This window comes from Seriola dumerili, unplaced genomic scaffold (genome assembly GCF_002260705.1).
Source record: "Seriola dumerili isolate Sdu_G_001 unplaced genomic scaffold, Sdu_1.0 BDQW01000302.1, whole genome shotgun sequence".
Classification (NCBI taxonomy): Eukaryota; Metazoa; Chordata; class Actinopteri; order Carangiformes; family Carangidae; genus Seriola; species Seriola dumerili.
Window position 1 is genome coordinate 537,290 of NW_019174557.1, and position 22,363 is coordinate 559,652.

The 22,363-nt window shown below is 40.6% G+C and overlaps 2 protein-coding genes across 9 annotated transcripts in view; one reads left to right on the plus strand and one right to left on the minus strand.

Moving 5' to 3' along the window:
- The window catches only part of LOC111231525 (lysine-specific demethylase 4C-like), a 33,017-nt gene extending 30,543 nt beyond the window's left edge, over positions 1-2,474 (minus strand). For all 8 annotated transcript variants that reach the window (XM_022758651.1, XM_022758645.1, XM_022758646.1 and 5 more), the window contains exons 1-2: positions 2,381-2,474; positions 183-349 (exon numbers count right to left, since the gene is read on the minus strand). In XM_022758651.1, the coding sequence (XP_022614372.1) occupies positions 183-326 (144 nt within the window). In that variant the 5' untranslated portion in view covers positions 327-349; positions 2,381-2,474. The remainder of the gene's footprint in view (positions 1-182; positions 350-2,380) is intronic.
- A 1,716-nt stretch (positions 2,475-4,190) lies between these two features.
- Positions 4,191-21,520, plus strand: kiaa0368 (KIAA0368 ortholog). The gene is made up of 49 exons (XM_022758663.1): positions 4,191-4,212; positions 5,028-5,158; positions 5,500-5,616; positions 5,898-6,016; positions 6,197-6,346; positions 6,474-6,651; positions 6,972-7,111; positions 7,304-7,382; positions 7,483-7,602; positions 7,740-7,825; positions 7,944-8,019; positions 8,115-8,164; positions 8,329-8,395; positions 8,568-8,690; positions 8,823-8,926; positions 9,149-9,272; positions 9,381-9,461; positions 9,595-9,811; positions 10,182-10,273; positions 10,397-10,531; positions 10,617-10,755; positions 11,046-11,218; positions 11,426-11,527; positions 11,757-11,880; positions 12,671-12,816; positions 13,305-13,359; positions 13,516-13,630; positions 13,753-13,821; positions 13,946-14,063; positions 14,151-14,318; positions 14,457-14,536; positions 14,940-15,045; positions 15,216-15,263; positions 15,375-15,493; positions 15,996-16,146; positions 16,275-16,340; positions 16,522-16,611; positions 16,748-16,814; positions 16,903-16,994; positions 17,090-17,156; positions 17,278-17,475; positions 17,705-17,916; positions 18,224-18,267; positions 18,346-18,538; positions 18,671-18,821; positions 19,429-19,534; positions 19,697-19,785; positions 19,876-19,947; positions 20,549-21,520. Exons 1-49 carry the CDS (start codon positions 4,191-4,193, stop codon positions 20,686-20,688), a joined length of 5,511 nt encoding a protein of 1,836 aa, XP_022614384.1. The 3' UTR covers positions 20,689-21,520.
- The last annotated feature ends 843 nt before the right edge of the window (positions 21,521-22,363 follow it).

A 22,363-nucleotide genomic window follows, 5' to 3' on the forward strand; every position in this document is an offset into this window, starting at 1 on the left:
TTCTTCTGGCTGACTAAAGCTGCCTTCCGTCCAAAATTACAATAGTCATTAAGCTGTGGGTTTAAAAAGGAGGAACTTTTGACACACCAATCTAGTAGACATAACAAAGTCTATCACACGGTTCTCAAATTTCACACAGAGATAAGCACTTTATCCAAGTTGTGATTGAAAATATTACCTACCTTAGCCAGGCCTGCGCGGTGTGCACCCTGAGACTCCATATAAACCAGGTACTGATTGAAGTCCCTGAACTCCTCCATGGTGGGCCTGAAGGTCATAATCTTGCAGGTGGGGTTTGCAGGGGTGTACACCTCTGCTCCCGCCATCCTGCCGCCTCACCAGATCTAATCTGGAAAATAAATAAATAACATCAACTTATATTTTATTTTATAGTAGACTTTTAATGTTGACACACACTGGATTAGGTAATCATATATTGATTACTTTGTTAACTATGGTGGGCATGTACATAAATGATTATTTTATTAGTGGTGATGCAGTGTTTTCTGAAAGATTGTCTATGGGCAAGATTGACCGAAAAATTTAAAAATGATAAACATAAGCAGAGAATGGGCAAACGAGAGAATCTGTCTATTTTTAAAGGGTAAAGGGTGTCATCTATTCAGAGCATACTGAATAGTATATACTCTATACTGTAAATGTACAGATACAAACATATCCGGTTACTGAAAAGTAATTTATTTTTATTTGTTTTCAACTTTTAAAGTGTTTTAATTGTGATTAATTCATCTAGTGTGTGTTCATTTTAAACTACTGTTCTTAGATTACCTATTGTTCTCTTCTTTTAATTTTGCTACATTGTTTAATTATTTTTTGTTGATTGGAGTCACCCATTTTTGATGGTTGCCAATTATTTTTGGCTGTTGGGTGCATTAATAACAGAAAACAGTCAAGTTAAAAACATTTAAAAACATTATGCCTGTACCCATATCACGCATTGGCACAATTCAAGCATTTTCTAACTACTTCTAATCATTTTCACTTCATATGTTGTTGCAGTGATACATTGACTGATGCATTGAATCATGCTATTACAAATTCAAACTAGTTTAAGTGTTGCTTAATTTATAACGTAATATCTTTTGTTTAGGTTCTCTTTCTCTAATACTTTGGTGCAAATTTTATATTGACCATTTCAAAATCTGTGCCACTAGACGTAATTTATAGGTGTAAACTGGACCATGAGGCAGCTGGGTTGTGTGTTGCCGACAAGTTCACCACTAGATGGAAGTAGAGATCCAACAGATGTCGATTTGATCCATTGATGTCAACAACCCTTTTCAGATTTTTGTCCCATCCACCCATCCCACTCCCAACTCCGACTTTACTGAGCATCCAGACAAAGGATCACATTGCCCCGAGTGAGGCCATTGCGTTTTCAACCTTACATTTCTTCATACCGCTACTTCAGTGCAAACAACGTTACAATGGCGTGCGACCCGATTATGTAACAGGCAATTGCAGGCTGAAACAAGTTTTTACTAAATATCATCCACAGTGTTTGGACACAATGTGTTCACAGCCTTACTGTTTGTTCAGATATTAAAAGAATGATTTCAAAACGTGGATAACCTTAATCGAGCATATTCGGCCTATTTGTTAAAAATAAAACGCACCTGCCATTATTGCCCTGGGGTAATTACATTTCGGTTGAGTTACAATTTCGCTTTTATAACTGCATGAGTGTCTGTAGCTTGGCTGATCTTTGTTGTCTGCCAAACCAGCTAACTAGCCAACTAGCCTACGTTTTGTTATGATGCCAAGTAATGGCTGAACAAATAGCACAGCATGCTAGCTCGGCTGACGAGCTAACTTATAAATACATGGTAGACTTATTGGGTAGACTACTCTTTGGCTTGGACTGGAAATGTGTCCACGGGACCAGATTCAACAGAATTCGGGAACAGCAGTTGGGAAAGGGAAAGAGTAGCTAACTATTAAGCTAACCTAGCTACCACATTAGCTAACTTCTTAATATACGAGTCAACGGGGTTTAAATGTCCCTTGCAAGGTGGCTGCAGACAGGCCCGTAGCTACCTCGCTATGTGACTTTGTGTGGTACAAATGATTTAGTCTGCTATTTACATAATGTATATCTTATTTTGTCGGTATTGCATAAGTTTAGCAACATAAACGAACAATGACAAGGCACACGGTCCAAGATGCCCATTGGCATGAGCTTGTGCCAACTTATCTTAGGCTGGCAACGCTAAGGGTTAGCTGTTGATAGCTTGGCTAATTCTGCACAGGAGTCACGAAATACACTGCGCTTTCTAATGCACTGGGACGGAGCTGGCTACCATGCACAGTTTTCGCCGGTATATCACGTGTTGTTTCTAAGAAATACATAGCATTTTACCTTAATTTAAAGAGACGGAGTGGAGTTGTTGTTTATCCCCTTCCTTGGTGGTCCAGCTGATTCACATGACAGCTGCTCTGACTGCTACCGCTGCTTCGTGCCGTGCAAAACGGATGTGTTTCAGTCCGCCTCCACTCCAGCTCCGCTGTGTGTCAGCCTGCTGAAAGGCACGACCGTGGTGGACCGAGCTGTGGTGGACTTATCCATACACTGTGAGATCTGCGAATCTGCAGCAGAGTCATGAACTGGAAAGCAGCCGGAGGCACCTGCATCTCCACCATGAAACTGTTTTATTTCACATTGCACATTAGAGCTGCAAAGATTTATCAATTAGTCCAAAAATTAAAAAAAAATTATAAAACTCCACCAAATCAACAACTATTTTGATCATCGGATAATCGTTTAAGTAATTGTAAAACACAAATAAAAAACTTATGTTCTCAGATGTGAGACTTTGCTGCTTTTCTTGGTCTTGCATTATATTAAATTGGATATTTTTAGACAAGACATTTCATTGTCACTTTATTCTCTGGGGCAATGTGATGGGCATATGTCGTTCATATGTAATCAGCGAGCATTCTCTAAAATTTCTCAGTGTTCTAGGAACGTTTGCTAAAGATTATTTTTGTGGAACCTTAAGAGAACCTTTAGGGAACGTTGCCTAATGGTTCTACAATAACGTTCTGCGAACATTCCTGAACCGCATATTTTACCTAAAATGAACAAAAACTTTCCTGAATTACCTCAGGGGAAACCGAAAATTATTAGCTGCGAACTCTCACTGTTTCCTTTTGTTTTATAGATAAAGCAATGAATCGATTAATCGAGAAATTTATCAGCAGATAATTGAGAAATTAATTGTTTATTGCAGCCCTATTGCACATACATTTCAGGTGTATTATGTTTTTGTGTTAATGGTTGTTTTGTCTTACATTTTTGTCGGTTTTATTATCTAGTATTGAAGAAAACTTATTACAGTTTAATTTCGTTTTGTTTCTTTTTTTAAGTTGAATTGACAAACACATTTAATATTGACCCCTCGGAGCTACATTTTGGAGTTCATTATGCATTTTATAAGATAAAAAAATGTAGCCATAGCTTAATTGCTTTTTAAAGCACCATGAATATTGACTGACAAAAACTAAAATAAAATATCCCCAATACTATCCAGTTCAATTACCTGGATAGAAATTGCTAAAAGGATACACCTCCACCCTCAGGGAAAAAATCCAGAATCTATCACAATTTCATTTAAAAATTTCAACTTCTGGATAAATGGTGTGTCCTACGTCACTGAAAGACCATTCTCATGTATGTCTGTATATGCAATGCAGGCTGCAAACATACTTTGTTTTCAACCCCAAAAATATGAAGATTTCCTGTTTTTAAACTTGGACTCTGAGAAACTCATTATTTTCGCATATACAATTAGAATTACATTACGAAGTGTACACAATGAATATAATTAAGCATAAAAGGCAATGTAATATACTCACAATATGAAAAATATTCGTTAATATAATATTGATATATGTGTATACAACAGGACAGCAGTAGAGCATAAGAATGATATGGCATAACGGATTGTATGGTGTATCATTGTAGTGATTTAGCATATATTACATTCATATACATACCTTTAAGCGTGTATAATTAGGTCCAGTAATGCAAAACGTATGAGTATAATGCACGACTCATCTTTTGACTTCTGTATGTCATGCATGTATGGGTGATGAAACTGAGGAGTGGCCCTGCTGACTGCAGTGACACTCTCTGAACTGCGAGGGTCGCTAGATGACTTTCTGCAAACATGGCTGCCCAGGATGAACTCAGTAAGTTTCTCTCTGCGTTATTGCTGATTAATATCTCCTAAAATGTCGTGTTTGTGGTTGTCAGAGCTATATAAAAGGACGAGCATGATTTATTCTAAAGATCAGGGTGTTTTTTGAAGCAACGATAAAGCTTCCATCAGTTAAAAACTGGGGCAGGAGCGATAGATCGCTGCTCAGCTATGTTAGCTAGCCGGAATGCTAACGTCAGGAGGCCCTTTGCCCAGTCATGGTCAAAATGAAACTATCACGTAGGCTATTAATATATCTTCATTGATCAAACTTTTTAGGTGTAAATTTCCAGTTTGGATGTTTAGGACATTTAGGATTAATTGCACAGGATGTCACTGGTAGTAAAGAGCCAGGGGAATGACGAGAAACGGTGAAATGCGTGGATAGTCTGTCAGTTGATGTAGCTAGGTGGTTTGTGAGCCATGCCAAGAGAAAGAGGGCAGGGCTGGGTGATGGTCACACAGACACAGCAGCTGACAGGACGAGCTTATCAGCCAAACTGTAGCAACATGCATGAGGGGTTGTCTGTTTATAGTTCACTGTTTTAAATATGTATATATAAATATATATATTGCTCCCTTCGCATGGAAGCTGAAGGTCGCACAGCCTGGTTTTGCATTTGGTTGCATACACACAATGGGTTGTTCTCCCATATTTGAATGGAAAGCTATTGTCAAATGAATTATGGCAGAGGTATTATTTCAAACTGACCATATGTGTAGTGTGTTTTCTTGGATAATGGCTGAAGCTACCCAGAAAATGAAACATGAGGGTTAATCAAAGTGTTAAATGTGTTTTTCTGACAGATCAACTGGAACGTGTGTTCCTTCGCCTGGGCCATGCAGAAACAGACGAACAGCTACAAGACATTATCTCCAAGTTCCTACCCCCTGTGCTCCTCAAACTCTCCAGCGTTCAGGAGGGTGTGCGGAAGAAAGTAAGAAGGGTGTTGCCCATCTCTGTGCCTGAACATAGTATCAGTGACTCTTGAGTTCGTGCTTTATAGCTACATCTGTTAATATTATGAATAAATCACGGCCTTCGCCATCAGACCCTCCACCTCAAATATTAGTTTCTCTCTCTAACAAAAATGTAGATAAATGCATAAACCTCGCATTGTATAGTATCTGCACTCACTTCCTCTGACGTCACTACACTTCCTGATAGAAAGATGTTTGTTAGGAGCTTGGATCTTTCTCTTTTGCCAGTGAGTGTTGATTTATACACCTGTTGCATGTAACTAAACCACCAAATTACTCTTTTTGCCTCCTCATCCAGGTAATGGAGTTATTGGTCCATCTGAACAAGAGGATAAAGAGCCGACCTAAGATTCAGCTACCAGTAGAAACTTTGCTGGTGCAGTACCAAGACCCTTCAGCCGCCTCCTTTGTTACGGTATGACTCTTGTTTTACAGTGTAGGTCTTATGGAGGAGGATGTGTAATATACATTGATAATGAAGTCAATTCTTTGCTTTGCTTGCTATTCTTAATATGGTAACATCATTATGTTGTTGTAGAATTTGTAGAGATATGAGATGCCTATTGAGAGTATACTGCAGAATGAAACTGAACATTTCGAGATTCAATCTAATGTGGCCTATGTCAGTGATACTAGATTGATTTGGCTCTTTTTGTAACTTGAAATTGGTAATTGTTAAATTTAAATATTTTGCAGAATTTCACCATCATCTACATCAAAATGGGCTACCCACGCCTGGAGGTGGGAAAACAGTGTGAGTTGGCCCCCACCCTCCTCACTGCCATGGAAGGCAAGCCACAGCCACAGCAGGACAGGTGAGGGGACACACACTTACATACCTTAGGATGCACAAGGATGTTTACTATTATCACAGAGATGGATTAAAAGAAGTGCGTTTTTCAGATACACTTGAGTTTTTGCTTAATTGACACAGACCTTATTGTTTTCTTTTTTTAATTGGATTATGCTTTTCTATCCTCTTCCTCTTATCTTAGCCTGATGCACCTGCTGATCCCTACTCTTTACCATATGAAGTATCCTGCAGATACCTCCAAGAATGCTTTTCCATTTAACTTAACTGAGCGGCCAAAGACAGTGCAGCTGCTGCTGGAGTTCATGTTGGATGTTTTACTGATGCCTTATGGGTGAGGTCCTGCTGTGTGGTTTGTGTACTGTATGACCGTCCAGTGAAACGTGTGCACCAGTTGTTCTCTTAGAAGCATTTTACATTTGAGCAAGAATGTTCACCTGTTCTCTCTTTGGCTCCTCTAGGTTTGTGCTGAATGAATCTCCAACTCGCCCTGCTCCCTCCTCCTCCCAGGGAAGTTCTGCAGATGGGACAGTGGCTGTGGGCGGCCAGGGTCTTCCCCAGCCTCCCCCAGGGATGAGTGTTTATGCTGCCAAGAGGGTTATTGGGGAAGCCCAGTGGAGCGCTGAGCAACTAGAGCAGGTGCAATGACTGAAGCTGGAGGAAGAGTAGTGGCGACAGTTTTGTCAGTTTGTGTGTGCTCGCTGGATGAAGCTTGACTCTCCCAAAAGTTGGAGCCTCAATCAGTTTTCAAAATCTGTAAAATTGAAAAACCGAGCTCAATCCAGAAATTGTCTATCAGTTAACAGCCGGCAAATATGTTTTCAAGTTTGTGTCAGAGCGCTTTTATTTGAAGGGCTGTGTAATGATTTGAGTGAATTTATGGATCGTGATAGACACAGTGTTGTGTTTTTCTTGCGTATCAGCTGATGAGTGGTTCATTGTGTGTTTGGTTTCAACAGTGTAAGCTGGGGATAGTGAAATTCATTGAGGCAAAGCAAGTCCCAGAGGTGGAGACAGTGGTTCACCTGGTGGTGGCGTCCAGCGACACCCGACATAGTGTTGCTACTGCAGCTGATCTGGAGCTGAAGAGTAAACAGAGGTAGGTGAATTGCCTTACATAACCAAATAGTATGTGCTTCACCAATACAACAAAATACCAAATTATTAGGTAATAATAATTACCTAATATGTTGTGTGTTGTGCTACAAATACATGAGATAAAAATCACAAGGCTCCAAATGTCTTTGTTTCTTGGGCAGCAATCCAATGCATTTGTTTTCTTATTTTCCAGCATAATCGATTGGAACAATCCTCTAATTATCAACAAGATGTACAAGGTGTATCTGGGGGATGTTCCTCTTAAAACAAAGGTTTGTAAACTCAACATTTAGTTTTCAAATTTAACCTGTGAATTTTTTGAAATATTAAATGTATAATATTGTTGTGTGTACTGACCCCTATATGCATTAGGGTGGCAATGTGAAGCAAGAGCTGAAGCACGAACCTGTAAGCACAAGAGTCAAACTGAAGATCCTCCCTCATCTGCTACGGTCACGCCTAGCTGCAGAGTGCTTTCCAGCTAATATCCAGGTATGACATTTGTCTGTGCTGCACTTCCAAATCTCAATTCTGCAGACACATGCTTCATTAAGTATGACTAAATCATTTTCAAGGACATGCATCAGAGTATGGTACAATCATTCTCATTGGTTCCCTGTCCTCCATAGGTTGTGTATGACGGTCTGTTTGGAGCCAACACCAACAACAAACTGCTGTCTCTCACGTTGCAGTTTGTCCATCACATCTGCATGGTGTAAGAAAAGTGCACTTGTTCCTTTGTCTAGTTACATCCAGGATGTGTTTCTTTCAATGACAAAGTAAGTGTGTTTGCATTTTGAAAAATAAATGTTGTTTCTCTCACTATTGTTCAGGTGCCCCGACACTAACAAGCCTTTGGGGCTAATGCTGCTGAATGGTCTGACCAAGCTCATCAATGAATACAAGGAGGTAAAACTATAAATAACAACATGCATTTGCATCTGCACGTTGATACAGTTTAGTTTGATTTATACCTACTTAACACTTAACATTTGTTCTTGCAGGATCCTAAGTTACTATGTGTTGCCTACTCTGCTGTTGGAAAGCTTTCAAGGTATAATAGTGTGTGTGTGTGTGTGTGTGTGTGTGTGTGTGTGTGTGTGTGTGTGTGTGTGTGTGTGTGTGTGTGTGTGTGTGTGTGTGTAAATTCCATTATCATTGCCTGCTTGATGTGGCATTTTAGAAATCGAAATTTACTTTTTATGTCCTCTGTTCTAGCCGCATGCCACAGTTGTTCACAAAGGACATTGCACTGGTACAGCAGTTTTTTGAGTCCATGTGCAAGGTAGGTGAACGATCTCTCAAGAGTCTGACATTAAATGCACGGAAGACTCCTCACAACAAACAGATTTATGGGAAAGTCAACAATCAAAGTTTATTACATAATCCTTTCTTAGCCTGTTCTCAGGAGAGCACAGTGTACTAATATTTCCAAAATTCTGTGTCATCTACTTCAGGAGGAGCCTGATGTTCGTCTTGCCATTCAGGAAGCTTTGTCTATGATGGTTGGAGCTTATGCTAACCTCCAGGGGGCATTGCTGAACCTGATGGAGGCCCTGGTTGCTGCATACATTGGAAAGGTGAGTGCAGCTAGGCAAAATAGATAATTGGTTTCTGAAAAACAAAAAACAAAAAAAAAAAACATTAATGTTCACTAGTTAATAACTTGGGATGAGGCAAATGTAACACTCCTGATTATTCTTTCTGGGCAGCCGGAGGTGCAAGTTCGCCAGGTGGCCATGAAGTTTGCCAGCACAGTGTTTGCTCCTGATCACGTGCCATCAAGATACCTGCTGCTGCTGGCAGCTGGAGACCCGTAAGTCCCAAAACCCAGAAATCCTGTACATAACAGTAAAAACAGTGTATTCCTGTTGCACTGCCAGCCTTTTAGTGAGCCTTGAAAATACTTATTACATCATAAATACAATAAACATATACAAATAAGATGGGACATGGGTAAAACTAAAATTAAGGTGTCAATGGTTTACTTTTTTGAGTGGCGCAGGAGATAAAATGAGCTGGTTTTCTGTGTTTTTAGGAGAGAGGAGGTGGCTGGGGAGGCCCAGAGGGTGCTGAGGGCTTTTCCTACCAAGAGCTCGGAGAAGGAGGGACCAAAGCCAATGCCATCCTTTCCTGACATGGTGGCCTATGTCCAGGAGAAGGTGAGCCTTTTTGCATATTTTCAATTTTCTTTTTCATTCAGGTTTCCAAAAGATTATAGAAATAAAGAAATAACATATCTTTTATGTTTTTCACTGTGTCACTGTCAGGCGGCTCAGAGGATCAAGACTCCAGCGAAGTATATTGTTGGAACCTCCACTATTCCATTCAACCCTTCTGCATTTGGGGAGGTAAATATTAATTGGTGATTAGCCTGTGACATCCATGACTTTGCATATTCAATATGTATCTGTCCAAAAGTAAGGGGTTGTAGACACTGCAGACACCCGCCTTAGGGTCCACCTAATTTTCCTGTTTCCCCAGATCGTGCTCTACCTGAGGATGTGTTTAGCCCACAGTGCCGGGGCCACGCCCATGTCTACGCGTTTGGCAGACATGCAGGATGATGCCCCAGCCATCGGCCGCTATGTCCATGCACTGCTGTCCTCTGAGCCTCAGCCTTCAGTGCCGAAGGGCTCTGAGGCAAATCCTATTCATGTCTACATGGATCTGCTGCAGCAGCTGCTGTCTGCTGTAGGAGGTGAGAGAAATGAACCTGCTCTTCTAGAGAAAATGGCTCCACAGTCAGTACGGGCTTAGAATAATGATTTTACTGTTTATAAATCAGTATTGTATTGTGAGTATGATAAACTCCAAACACAAATGTTGATTGGCTTGTCAGGTCATACCTGTCTAGTTAAAAATGCCAATAGATTCTGCTGAAAAGAGAAAGTAAAGTACCACATGTATTGACTTTAATATCTGAGACTGTAACTGTAAATAAAATGTATGCACAACAAGACTTGGCTCTGTTACAAGTGGTGTTCACTTACCACTCAGTGTGAGCATTTACAGATATTTTTCTGTTTTGAATTTGTATTAATTCCACCTCATAAATAATCTCTCAACAGGAATCCCAGTTATGTACTGTCTACTGGAGGTTGTGTCTGTCTGCCCAGAGAAACTGGCTCCTAGATTTGTTGATAAAATTGACTGGATTAAAGTGAGTATTTCCTGTATTTATGTGTTTATTTAGATCTGGGAGTGGATTAACAATGCACTAATTCATCAGTGAAACAGATATGGCCGCTGCCTCAGCTGTAATAACAGATGTTTTCTTCTCCAGAGTCTGATGAACACAAATAAGGAGGACATGAGGGAGCTCGCAGCCCAGCTGTACGCTGTAGTGGTTTCTACCATGACTGGCAACGAGCTGCAGACAGCCGTGCAGAACCTGATCAAAATCACCAAAGACAACCACGTATGCGAAACACTGCATAGTTTGTATATATAAAGTTGTTGAATTTTACAGTGTGCAAATGTTTACTGGTTTTGTTGAACCACAGAGTCCTGAGACTCAGCATGGTGCCATCTTGGCTCTCGGCTATATGGTGGGAAGGTACACGAGCAAGAAGAAAGCTGTCACCTCAACCATCTCCTCAAAAGAAAATGATGAACTTGTTGGCATGGCTACCAAGACAGTTGGTATGTAATTATTTTGCAGCAATTTCCTGCAATTTAGGCTTTATTTATTGACAATAATAGAACAATAATAGTACAATAAATTGATGCTAAATGTTAAATCTTCCTAGATTGTGATGAGGAAATGTAAATAAAATGGATAAATGTCGTTTTTGTTTAAATATATTTTTCCTGTAACGAAACATTTTTTATTTTATTTGCCAATATAAATCTTTTGTGTTAGTCAAATTAAAGTAAGACAAATTACTTCTGTCTGTGGGTTCAACCATTCAAGTGTTTATGTTTCCACCCAGGTTCCTTCCTGGACAGCAGTAGTGCACTACTGGCTGTAGCAGCCTGTACAGCTCTGGGAGAAATTGGACGAAATGGCACCCTGCTGATCCCTGCAGAGGGTGAGGGCATTACCAAACTCTCCACTGTGGAAAACCTGCTGGCACGCATCCCCTCGGGCAAAGAGAGCACAAAGGTAACCAGGGACTGCACAAAAGGAAGTGGCTGCTGTGATATTTTGTTCAGTGATGACAAGTTCATCAGCAGTGCACAGTGTGTCTATATTACATTAGTGATAAATGTATTACTGATACATCCGATCTTCAGCTAAATGATTTTGGTGACTTGTATCATGTTTTTTTTATCTTGTTTGTGTCTGTCATGTTCATGTTTTGTGGTCCAGATGAAGGAGCGATCAATCCAGACCTTGGGTCACCTACCAGTGGGAGATGGAGACTTCCCTCATCAGAAGAAGCTGCTGCAGGGGCTCATGGACTCTGTTGAGGTGAGAGGCTTAATGACTGACAGTAGCATAAACATAAGCAATTCAGGGCTTCTACAAGACAATGTAAAAACAGATTTATTTGGGATCATATTGGGCAAAATTGGACTTTTTTTTGCCAGCACAAAAAATATAACATTGTCTGCATTCATCTCTGCTTGAGCCCCTATGAAGCTGTCAGTTAGCTCATCAATGACCACATCTTTCATGTTTTTTGCTTTTTTCTCTGAAGGCCAAACAGGTGGAGCTGCAGTTCACGGTTGGAGAGGCTATCACCAGTGCTGCAATAGGCACCAGCTCTGGAGCTGCCAGAGACCCATGGACCTGTACTGAGGAACAGTACAGCCCACCACACAGTGAGTACTTTCAGTCATAGCTGGACTTTAATTTGTACTTTCAAGAGCTGTTTGTACAAATTTGTACAATGTGGACTAAAAAGGGCCTGTGTTTTAATGGCGCAGTCAAGTCATATGGGAATTTCTGACAACGACATGTAAACAAACTGACTGCAGAGACACAACTGGCAGCTACATGATAATAAATCCAGTATTAACACTAATACAATTGATTTTGCTGTTGTACACTGTTTGTATCTATCTGATTTCACTTGGTTACAAACTGCTGCAAATGTGAAACACAACAAAATAATCTAATTCAGGCTGTTTATCTGGTGTGACTGCAAGGTTAGCACTAGGGCTAAGTACCTTGGAATAATGCACAAGCCCTCCTAAATCGGAATAAGAGGTCTATTACAGTTCTTTCCATTTTGCCGCCTTTGCATGAATGCAGTTACTAACGTCGGCAGGATGGGAAGAACGGATTAGTTAATTTCTCAAGCTATGCTCAGGCATATATGATTGGGTTATCAAATATGTGTTGACTATCCACATTGCATTTTTTCAAGTGATCAGATTTGTCACACTGGCTCTTGCTTTATGACAGTGCTATACTTTCTGACTTAGTCTCTGTCTAGCAGTTCTACATTGCTCGTAATCAGATATTGGATAGATAAAAAGATTGATTTGCCTATTCATTTACATCCAATAATCCATTTTTATGTACATGTTAAATGCTCCCTCAACAAAACTAAAAACTAAAAAGTTTGGTCCTTTAACTACTTTTCCACTTTCTTCTTTTCCCCCTTAGATGTTAAAAACAATGATGTGGTTCCTTGGGTCCTCAACTCCATCCTGTCCAGGTACATACCCAGCCAGAATCCCCATGTCCGGCAGGCAGCCTGCATCTGGCTGCTCTCCCTGGTCAAGAAACTCAGCCAACACAAGGAAATCATGGTGGGTGTATTATACAACCATAAACCTCTGAATCTCAAAACAAACTGTTCAGCCCTGCTAAACAGAGAGTGGCGACTTAAACAGTAACTGTATTTGCCGGTAGAATTAGTCTGATAAAGAAAAGTTTTAGCTTTTTGAATTTTGACACTTTCCCTGGTTTTTCTGGTGTGAGATTTATAGGCCTTTGCATACAAAGTCATGCTATTTTCATTTGAAATTGTCAAAAAGAAAGAAGAGGTGTTTGACTGTGGACACTGCATTTCTCTCCTCTAACTTTCCCCTTTGGAGTCTCTGCTTCAGGGCTACCTTCTATTTCATATTGCAAAATTTTTGCAAAGAATGAACTACTTCGGTGTATGTTCAGTTTATTGGTGGATGCAGGATTTGAAAACGATCCATACACAAACTTATGACTGAGCAGGCTTTATGTGTATATGTCAAATCACTTTTTGTCATTCCCTTACTTTGGCCTTCCTTTACTCCTACAGTCCCATTTAAAGGAGATTCAAGTGGCATTCATCTCTGTTCTCTCAGACCCTGATGGTAAGAGGAAAGCACTCTCTCACCACACTGCTCTGCTCATTACTCACATCAGTGTTTTTCAAATGTACCTGAGCATCATTACAAAACAAACATCATCCCTTACTATCTGTCCCACTGAATTCTTCCATCCATCCCTCTTTTTCTTCTTTCATCTAGAGCTGAGTCAGGATGTAGCGTCTAAAGGACTTGGTTTGGTCTATGAGATGGGAGGAGAGGCTGACCAGCACGAACTGGTGTCCACCCTGGTGGAAACACTCATGACTGGCAAAAGGTGAGTGAATAGTTGAGTAAAGGAGGAAGTAATGGAACAAGAGAGATTCTCAAGATGCTGTAATATGGGGAGAGTATTTCCATTGTGTGAAGATAATATAAAATGCTTCTTTATGTTTGTAGAGTTAAACATGCTGTCTCACAAGATACAGAGGTGTTCCAAGGAGAAGGTTTGGGGAAAACACCTGATGGGTAAGTCGTATGTCACTTCAATTTTTTTTCCCCTTTTTTTCCCCCAAATTTGATGACAATGTGTTTCTGTGGGTTTGGTGTGCGGAAATTAAACTTTTTTTCCTGTTTTGACGGTTCTTGGCAGCCACGGCCTGTCCACATACAAGGAGCTCTGCTCACTGGCCAGTGACCTGAACCAACCAGATCTTGTTTACAAGTTCATGAACCTGGCCAGTCACCATGCCATGTGGAACTCCCGCAAGGTATCATACTAATTCTGTTTCTCATCCAGTACATGTGTGCTTTTGTACCCCCTCCTCCCTCCTAACCTCTCCTCTCGCCCCTTTCAGGGAGCAGCTTTTGGATTTCACATGATCGCTGCCAAGGCCGGGGAGCAGCTGGCTCCATTCCTGCCCCAGCTTGTGCCTCGTCTGTACCGCTACCAGTTTGACCCCAACCTGAGCATTCGCCAGGCCATGACCAGCATCTGGGATGCCTTGGTCACTGATAAGACCCTGGTAGGAGTTGATAATAGTACAGAATAAGAACATAAACAAAAAATACACACTTATACATGTACAAGTAAGTGTATGTAAAGGACTGCCATCCTCAGAAGTGACTATATGTGGATGTTTGTTTGTTTTGATGCGTCTCAGGTGGATAAGTATCTGAAGGAGATCCTGCAGGATGTCATTTCCAACTTGACCAGTAACACCTGGAGAGTTCGCGAGTCCAGGTAGAGTAACGGCACATATTGTATTAAGAATCTGACTGCTGTTCTATTCTCATCTGTTTATTTGGCCTGACCATTGACTGTGTGTGTGGGGCTACAGTAAATGCCCCGAGAATTTCCTTTTTCTCTCCTTGGGTTTTATTTGACCTATTTTTTTTTTCTCTTATATCTTTCCTATAATCTCTGGCCTCAGGGACACTTTAATGGTCCTGTAATTATAGTGATTATGCAGACTATTATGTGACTGTTGCAGTTATGGTAACCATTGGGGCCATTGTAATTATGGTAATGTAGCTGTTGAACTTGTACTGATGCAACTTGTTCTGAATAAGGGAGTCAGCATGAGGCCTGTGCTGTAATACAATAGTCCAAAGAAGTGTATTTTGATGAATGCTTTTCCTACCAGCTGCCTGGCCCTGAATGACCTGATTCGTGGCCGCCAAGCTGATGACCTCATTGATCATCTTGCAGAAATGTGGGAGACACTGTTCAGAGTCCTTGATGACATCAAGGTGAGCAGGAAATCAGAATCAGTCTTGCTTTAATCCGCTAAGCACAAGCGATGACTAGGTTCATCGCTTCTGACGCATTGCAGGACACTTTAGGACTGACGCATGGGATGATGAAAACATCATCAAGCATAGATTGAGTTTTGATCACTCCTCATTTCATTTCATTTCAGGAATCTGTGAGGAAGGCTGCAGACCTAACACTGAAAACACTCAGTAAGGTGAGAATGTTAGTCACGGGACTGTGTGTGTATATGTTTGTATTTGTTTGTGTGTAAACACGTGAATATCCAGGTGCCCGTCCCTCGACATTCTCTTTCTGTCATGTCCAGGTGTGTACTCGTATGTGTGAGTCTACAGGCTCAGCAGCCCAGAGAACTGTGGCGGTGCTGTTGCCTACTCTGCTGGAAAAAGGCATCGTTAGCAATGTCGCAGAGGTCCGCTCACTCAGGTAATGTCTCCCACCTCTCATGTGGTCTTGGTTTTGTTGTGTTACATTGCTCTGAAATCATGTATGTCAAGGCAACGTGTGTTCTTTATCTGTCAGTCAAATACAGAGAAGAAAATGTTTTAGTAGTGTGGGGTAGGTGGCAAACTGACTTTGGATGTTTTTTTCGAGCATAACTCAGTCCACGTTGAAAGTTTACAAGTCAACCACAGTGAAAATTTCAACCACATGCTTCGCAATTTACAGAATACCTACCTACATATGATCCTGCCTAGATAAATTTGTAAAGAGGCAGAGTCTTTATTCTGTTGGAGATTTTATTCATCTGTTGTTTTGAGTCATTGAACCCCTTGTTCATCAAAACCACCAAGGCAACAAGAGATCAATTTGTGGTTGCAGTTTTCTAACATGTTTGTCTTTGAGGTACCACAATACCAGGTTGTGATTTTGTGCCACATCATTGTTTACTTTCTTCTCTCTTAACCACCCTGTTTTTCCCTACCAGCATCCAGACCCTGGTGAAGATTAGTAAGACAGCTGGTGCCAGACTAAAGCCTCATGCTTCCCGACTCATCCCGGCCTTGCTGGAGGCCCTCAGCACCCTGGAGCCCCAGGTCCTCAACTACCTCAGCCTCCGAGCCACAGAGCAGGAGAAGGTAACCTCAGCCGTCTACTGCATCATCACCCAAGTCTGGTAACCAAAGCCTGTACGTTTTCTCACAGATTAGAGTCAACATTTTCATGAATTATGTGAATTTTTTTTTTTTTTTTTTTGTAATTCCAGAGTGCCATGGATGCTGCCAGACTAAGTGCTGCCAAGTCCTCCCCAATGATGGAGACCGTTAACATGGTAAAAAAGAAAAAGAAAAAAAGTCATGATTATTGTTGCCTCTTAGTTTTTTGACTTTTTGACTTTTAAACACAGTTTGTAGGTGTCCCGGCAAAGATTTTAATGTTTCTGTTTAAAGCCTGACAAGTCATACAGAAGAATGAGGAATTTTTTGTAAGGATCAGTGTGTCTTTGTGCTCAGTGTCTGCAGCACCTCGACGTTTCTGTGCTGGGAGAGCTGGTTCCTAGGCTGTGTGAGCTGCTTAAAAGTGGAGTGGGTTTGGGCACCAAGGTAAAACACACTACTATAGTTAATAGTTCATATGTTGATGCTTTGATTGCCCACTTATTTGCATCTTCCTGTCAACCTCTTCCACATCCATCCACCTATTTAAGTCAGCCTGCTAATGTTTGCATCTTCTTCATAGGGTGGCTGTGCCAGTGTAATTGTTTCACTCACAGTGCAGTGTCCCCAGGACCTCACCCCATATTCAGGTACAGAGCAAGTTTTCACCTGCTCGTTTAATGTGTTTGGTGTTTGGTGCAAGGGAACTAATGACGGGGAAATCTTTGGTGTTTCCAGGTAAACTGATGAGTGCCCTGCTGAATGGTATCCATGATAGAAGCACTGTAGTACAGAAAGCGTTTGCCTTTGCTCTGGGGCACCTAGTCAGGGTAAGTTTGATAAGCAAACTTATGACATTAATTACACCTTAGGTTGTTGTTAGTGATATAGTAAGCATTGTTTGTTATACATGTCAACCCCTCAGACAGCAAAAGACAGCAGTGTGGAAAAACTACTACTGAAGCTCAACACCTGGTACTTGGAGAAAGAGGGTGAGACAGTACTAAATGTGTTTTTCTTCACTTGGAAAATCAGAATGTAACTCATTTCTGCATTGAACTAAACTTCGGTTTCTACTCTCTGTGGTTCGTCATCTGTCTCTTTTACTCCCAGAGCCGGTGTATAAGTCATCATGTGTGTTGACCGTGCATGCCATCAGCCACTACAGTCCTGATGTGCTGAAGGGCCATGCAGGAGTGGCACTGCCGCTGGCATTCCTGGGCATGCATCAAGCGCCAGGTCCTGATGAGGAGAAAGGAGAGAGCCATGATGCCACGCTGTGGGCTGAGGTGTGGCAGGAGAACGTCCCAGGTTAGAAATACTCATACAATACAAATTGGAAAAATAAAGATCCACAAAATACTACAGAAAAAAAACTTTTTTCAGAAGTATTGAATGACAAAATACTTAAAATATTCTACAATGGTGGATATATGGTATTTTGGAGCATAGACTATCCATTAAAAACACGGTCCAATCAGAGCATCTGGATTTTGTCATTACGATAACGGTTATTCTTTCAACTTTTCGTTGATTCCAGGAAGCTTTGGAGGCATCAGACTCTACATGACGGAGCTGATCGCTATCACACAGAAAGCTCTGCAGTCCCAGTCCTGGAAGATGAAGGCTCAGGGTGCGGCTGCCATGGCAACCGTTGCAAAGGAACAGACAGGCTCATTAGTGGCACCACACCTTGGCTTGGTGCTAACAGCTTTAATGCAGGGACTATCCGGACGCACCTGGGCGGGCAAGGTAACAACTGCCAGTACACGATCAGAGTGTAAAAATAAGAAGGAAATAGTTACGGTTAAAGGAGATTTTTTTCCATCCCTCTGTGTCGATGAGTGAACACAGTATCTTAGTCACGCCTTGAGGGAATTTCCTCAGATTTGACATAAACATTCACTTGGACTCAGGGATAAACTGATTTAGAATTTGGTGGTCAAAGGTCACGGTGACATCATAATATTTTGTAAAACCAGCCTGCAACTTGGCTGGTTTGCAGGGGCTTACGACCATGAGGTGGTAATTCTTTTTTTTTTGGCTTTTTTTTTTCCAGGAAGAGCTGTTGAAAGCCATTGGATCGGTTGTGTGCAAATGCAGGTGAGACTTCTTCCAGAACTTTTCCCATTAATGCCGTCTTTTCTACTTTATTGCTTCAATCCTTTCTGTTGCTTTCAGTGCTGAGCTGCAGAAGCCTTGTGCAGGTCAGCCCACCATCTCTGAGGTGCTGGAAGTTGTGTTGAAAGAATGCCGTAAGGAGAGCCTGGTGTACAAAATGGCCGCTTTGCGCTGTGCTGGAGACGTGCTCCACAGCAGCCAGGAGGACCGTTTCAGCGACATGACGGAGATCCTTTTCCCGCTGATCAAGAAGGTTTAACATCTACTCATTTGATGTTGGCTGTTTGTTTTTATAGTGCCATATTTGGAAAAAAAAACCCAAAACATTACTGAGTTTTAAGAAGCCTTATGACTGTGCTTAATTTATCTTCCTTATACCCAACAGAGCTGCCCAGAGAGTGGTGGTGCATCCCCGAGGTCACTGGAGGAGGATGATGATGATATAGATGTGAAGGAGAAAGAGTTGCAGACTGAAGCTCTTCTTTGTGCTTTTGAGACTCTTGGAAAGACTTGGCCCAGGAACCCACAGACTCAGGGTAAAATTTAGTACAAGTTCAGAAAAAATGTAGTAAAATTATTTGACCCTAAACCACACGCTCAAAGCTGTACACTTGGTTTTACATGGTGTATATTGTGGATTCTGAAAAAATATCAGTGCTGGATATGAGGTAACTTTTCTACAACATCATACATCATAACGTCCTTTTTATTTTCAAACATGTTCCAAAACACTTTCAATTTGTTAAACTTTCTCTTCTGTTTCATTTATTACATTTTAAGATGTGTGTTTATGGAGTATAATAATCACTAGAATTATCTAAAAGAAAACTTGGTCCTTTTAAACTTTGTTTTTTATTCATCAGTTGATCTATTGAGTGTCATCTGATGAGCATGTTAAGTGTTGACAGGGGGATAAGTTTTTAAATTTGCTTATATCATGTTGCCAAAAATATTTCTCAACTTGACTGCAGCTCTTTTAAAATCTTAATTCTTAAAGACTCAGCTACGTTACCAGAGGCTTAACTTCAGTGGCAGAGCTGCCGTAGTGTTACTTTTGGTAATATAGGCTAAAAAAGGTGGGTGGACTGTTGGAGATGTGACTCTCACAAAATGATGTCCCGCGAACTGTGTGTGTGTCTTTAGCTCGTTTCCAGGTGGAAGTATGCGGTTTAATGTGTGAAAAGCTCAAGCGAAGCACTTGGAAAGTACAGCTTGCTGTTCTACAGTCTATGAAGGCTTACTTCCAGGGGTGAGGACCAACAAAGAATTCCTTACTAACCATTTTTCCAATTATTTGTTCTTTCAAATCAACCCTTAAATTATTTAAGATGATTGATTTGTGCTTACATTTTTACATTTAAGCTTCTTTGTCAACATATGTCAGCTGTCAGCGTTTTTTTCTTTCCTGTAGGTTATTGCTGCTAGAGAAAGGCCGTGAGGACTCCAATGCACTGTCACAGATCCTCACAGAGACGTGTGCTGCTCTCACGTACCCATTAGGTACTTGCCTCACAATTTCAATGTATTTTGCATAATACTCTAATATGTATGCATTTCATCACTGTGTTTATTCATTTATTTGTTTTCCAGAAAACAAAAGTTACTCATCTGTGAGAACAGAGGCCCTGTCAGTTGTGGATCTGATTGTAAAGAGAACTGGAGGTGAGATTTTTTTTATTTTTTTGCTACTAAGCCTGTCTGAAAGTGTATTGTTCTTCACTTTAGTTTGAAAGTGTGCAACTGAAAGAAGGGAGCCTATTATATTCATACTGTTTCAGGTAGTTTTATGATAACATGTTCTCTGCCAATTTTTTAATTAGCCATGCTATTAGCATGAGGAATGGAAATGTTGGGCTGTTTGTCAGTTAGTCCCAAGCTTTGGGCCGGGCTTAAAAAATTCCCAAAATATTGTATGTATTGCCATGAAGTTGTGTCAGGTTAGATGTTCAGTTTGTCCAGTACTTTGTCTTAAATAATGAGATTCCCATCAACCTCAGCTGGACTTTGTGTTTAATGCTTATTTGCAAACGTTAGTATGCTAACACACGAAGCTAAGATGGAGAACTTGGAGGCGTTTTAAAATCTGAAGACTGAATTCCATTAGAAAGCTGTCATCTATCGTTTTAGTTCATATTTTATCTTATAGATTATATTTTCAGGATTACTGTCTTGTAATATACAAACATACATATGTATGCAGGTCAGACATTATTGATCCAAGTGTTACTGATTCAATATTCTTGTGTGCATGTGATGTTGACAGAGAGTGAACAGTGGGACTGTGTGTCTGTGAAGAGCCGGGAGCAGCTGCAGCGCTCCCTGTCAACGCTGCAGTCTGACAGCAGACCTGACCTGAGGGATAAGGCGCAGGAGCTGCGTAGACATATCCAGAGTCAACCCTGAGCACGCACATGCACGCACGCGCACACACAAACACACACACACACACACACACACACACACACTCAAACACAGCTCACAGAGTCAGCCAAATACGTACAGATACAAACACAAAGTACAAAGCAAGAAACCAGAGCATCAACTTCTTTTAAACCTCTTTATGAGTAAAACAAAACATACACTAGCACACTCCTCTGTCTGACCTCTTTGCTACAGCAGTCTTCTCTCATGCAGATATTTACAAACCTCTCGATCATTACATTAAGTATCCATATTACCTGTGGGCTTTGAAGCTGGCTTGTGCAAAGAGAGTGCTCCACTCAAGCTGACTGACTGATTCACGTGTGTGGCTGACGAAGGTTGAAGAGACTACAATAACACAACTTGCCCTGAGTCTGAACTCTCAGTGACAATGGTGAAGGGCAATACCATTATTGTAATGTGTCAATTTTTATTTGGTTCATTTAAATGGACAGTAAGATACTGATAATGAATGCTATATAAACCAATGTGTTGGGTTTGTGGACACTGTATACCTATAGCCCCAAAATGGGGACTTTTACTACTGTTGTGGGTTTGCCTACTCATTGAATATCAGAACAACAGCAGGTCGTACACAGGAGGATGACTAGTCAGCTCACGTTCAAAGTTTGTACTTTGAGCATGTCCTGGAAATGGTATTTGGTTTCTTCTGTTTGCAAGGTGAATGAACACGACAAAAAGCCTATTTTGTGAAGTTTTGAGAATTAGTAAAAATCCTGCTGTTAACTTCAAAGTGATGCTATAGTTGTTTGAAATTGTCCCTGATGAAATAAAACTACCTTGGTAATTTGGACCAGAGACTTTTTTGTCTTCCTACAGTATGAGTTACACATTTACAGTTTTAATACAAGCAACAGGTTCATATCAGATGTCAGTAAAACAACATATTGTTGTGAAAATCTCAGAGGCCAAAATTCATGTGAAAGCGTTCTGCAACTAATCAAACATAGATATTGAAGCAGTTTAAATTTTATTGTGTCTAGGTAAATGCAACAGCCAATATAATGCTTATTCCTTGTAAAATTCAGTTACTGCAAGAATCAGCTGAGAATTATCAATACTAGTTTTTTTTTCAAGCATTGTGGTTCAACATTATATGTATATATTTTGTATATTTAAAGTAGTTAAAATCCACCTGGCATTAAATGCGAGTAGGTATTGCTATAGATTTGTTTTTTGTTTACCATTACTTAAAATGCACTAAAAGTTAATGGACACACTTCTTACTTCGGCTTTTATGTAACAAACTGCAACTCACCCAAATAAACAAGTAGCCTCAAGATTTCTGTAGCATGTGTGAATATCAGCTGTATCTCTACAATCTAAATTGTCCTACTGTCCCCAACACCTCAGCTTTCAAAGCCTACAGACTTTCATATGCTACAAATACATTTAAAAATGGTCATCTCGGATTAACATTTCAAGCTCTGGTAGCTCTTATTGCCACGTGAAGACACGACTTAATTTTTAAGCAAAGGATAACACGACTTCAGCCAAATTTACTTACACTGTTCCTGTAGATATTCAATGTGTCATACACAGATGACACTAAAATAAATCTATACTGTGTAGGGTGCTTGTGCTTCCAGTGTCCCTGGTGCTGCCACTAGAGGGCAGAAAAGTTCAAGTTAATACC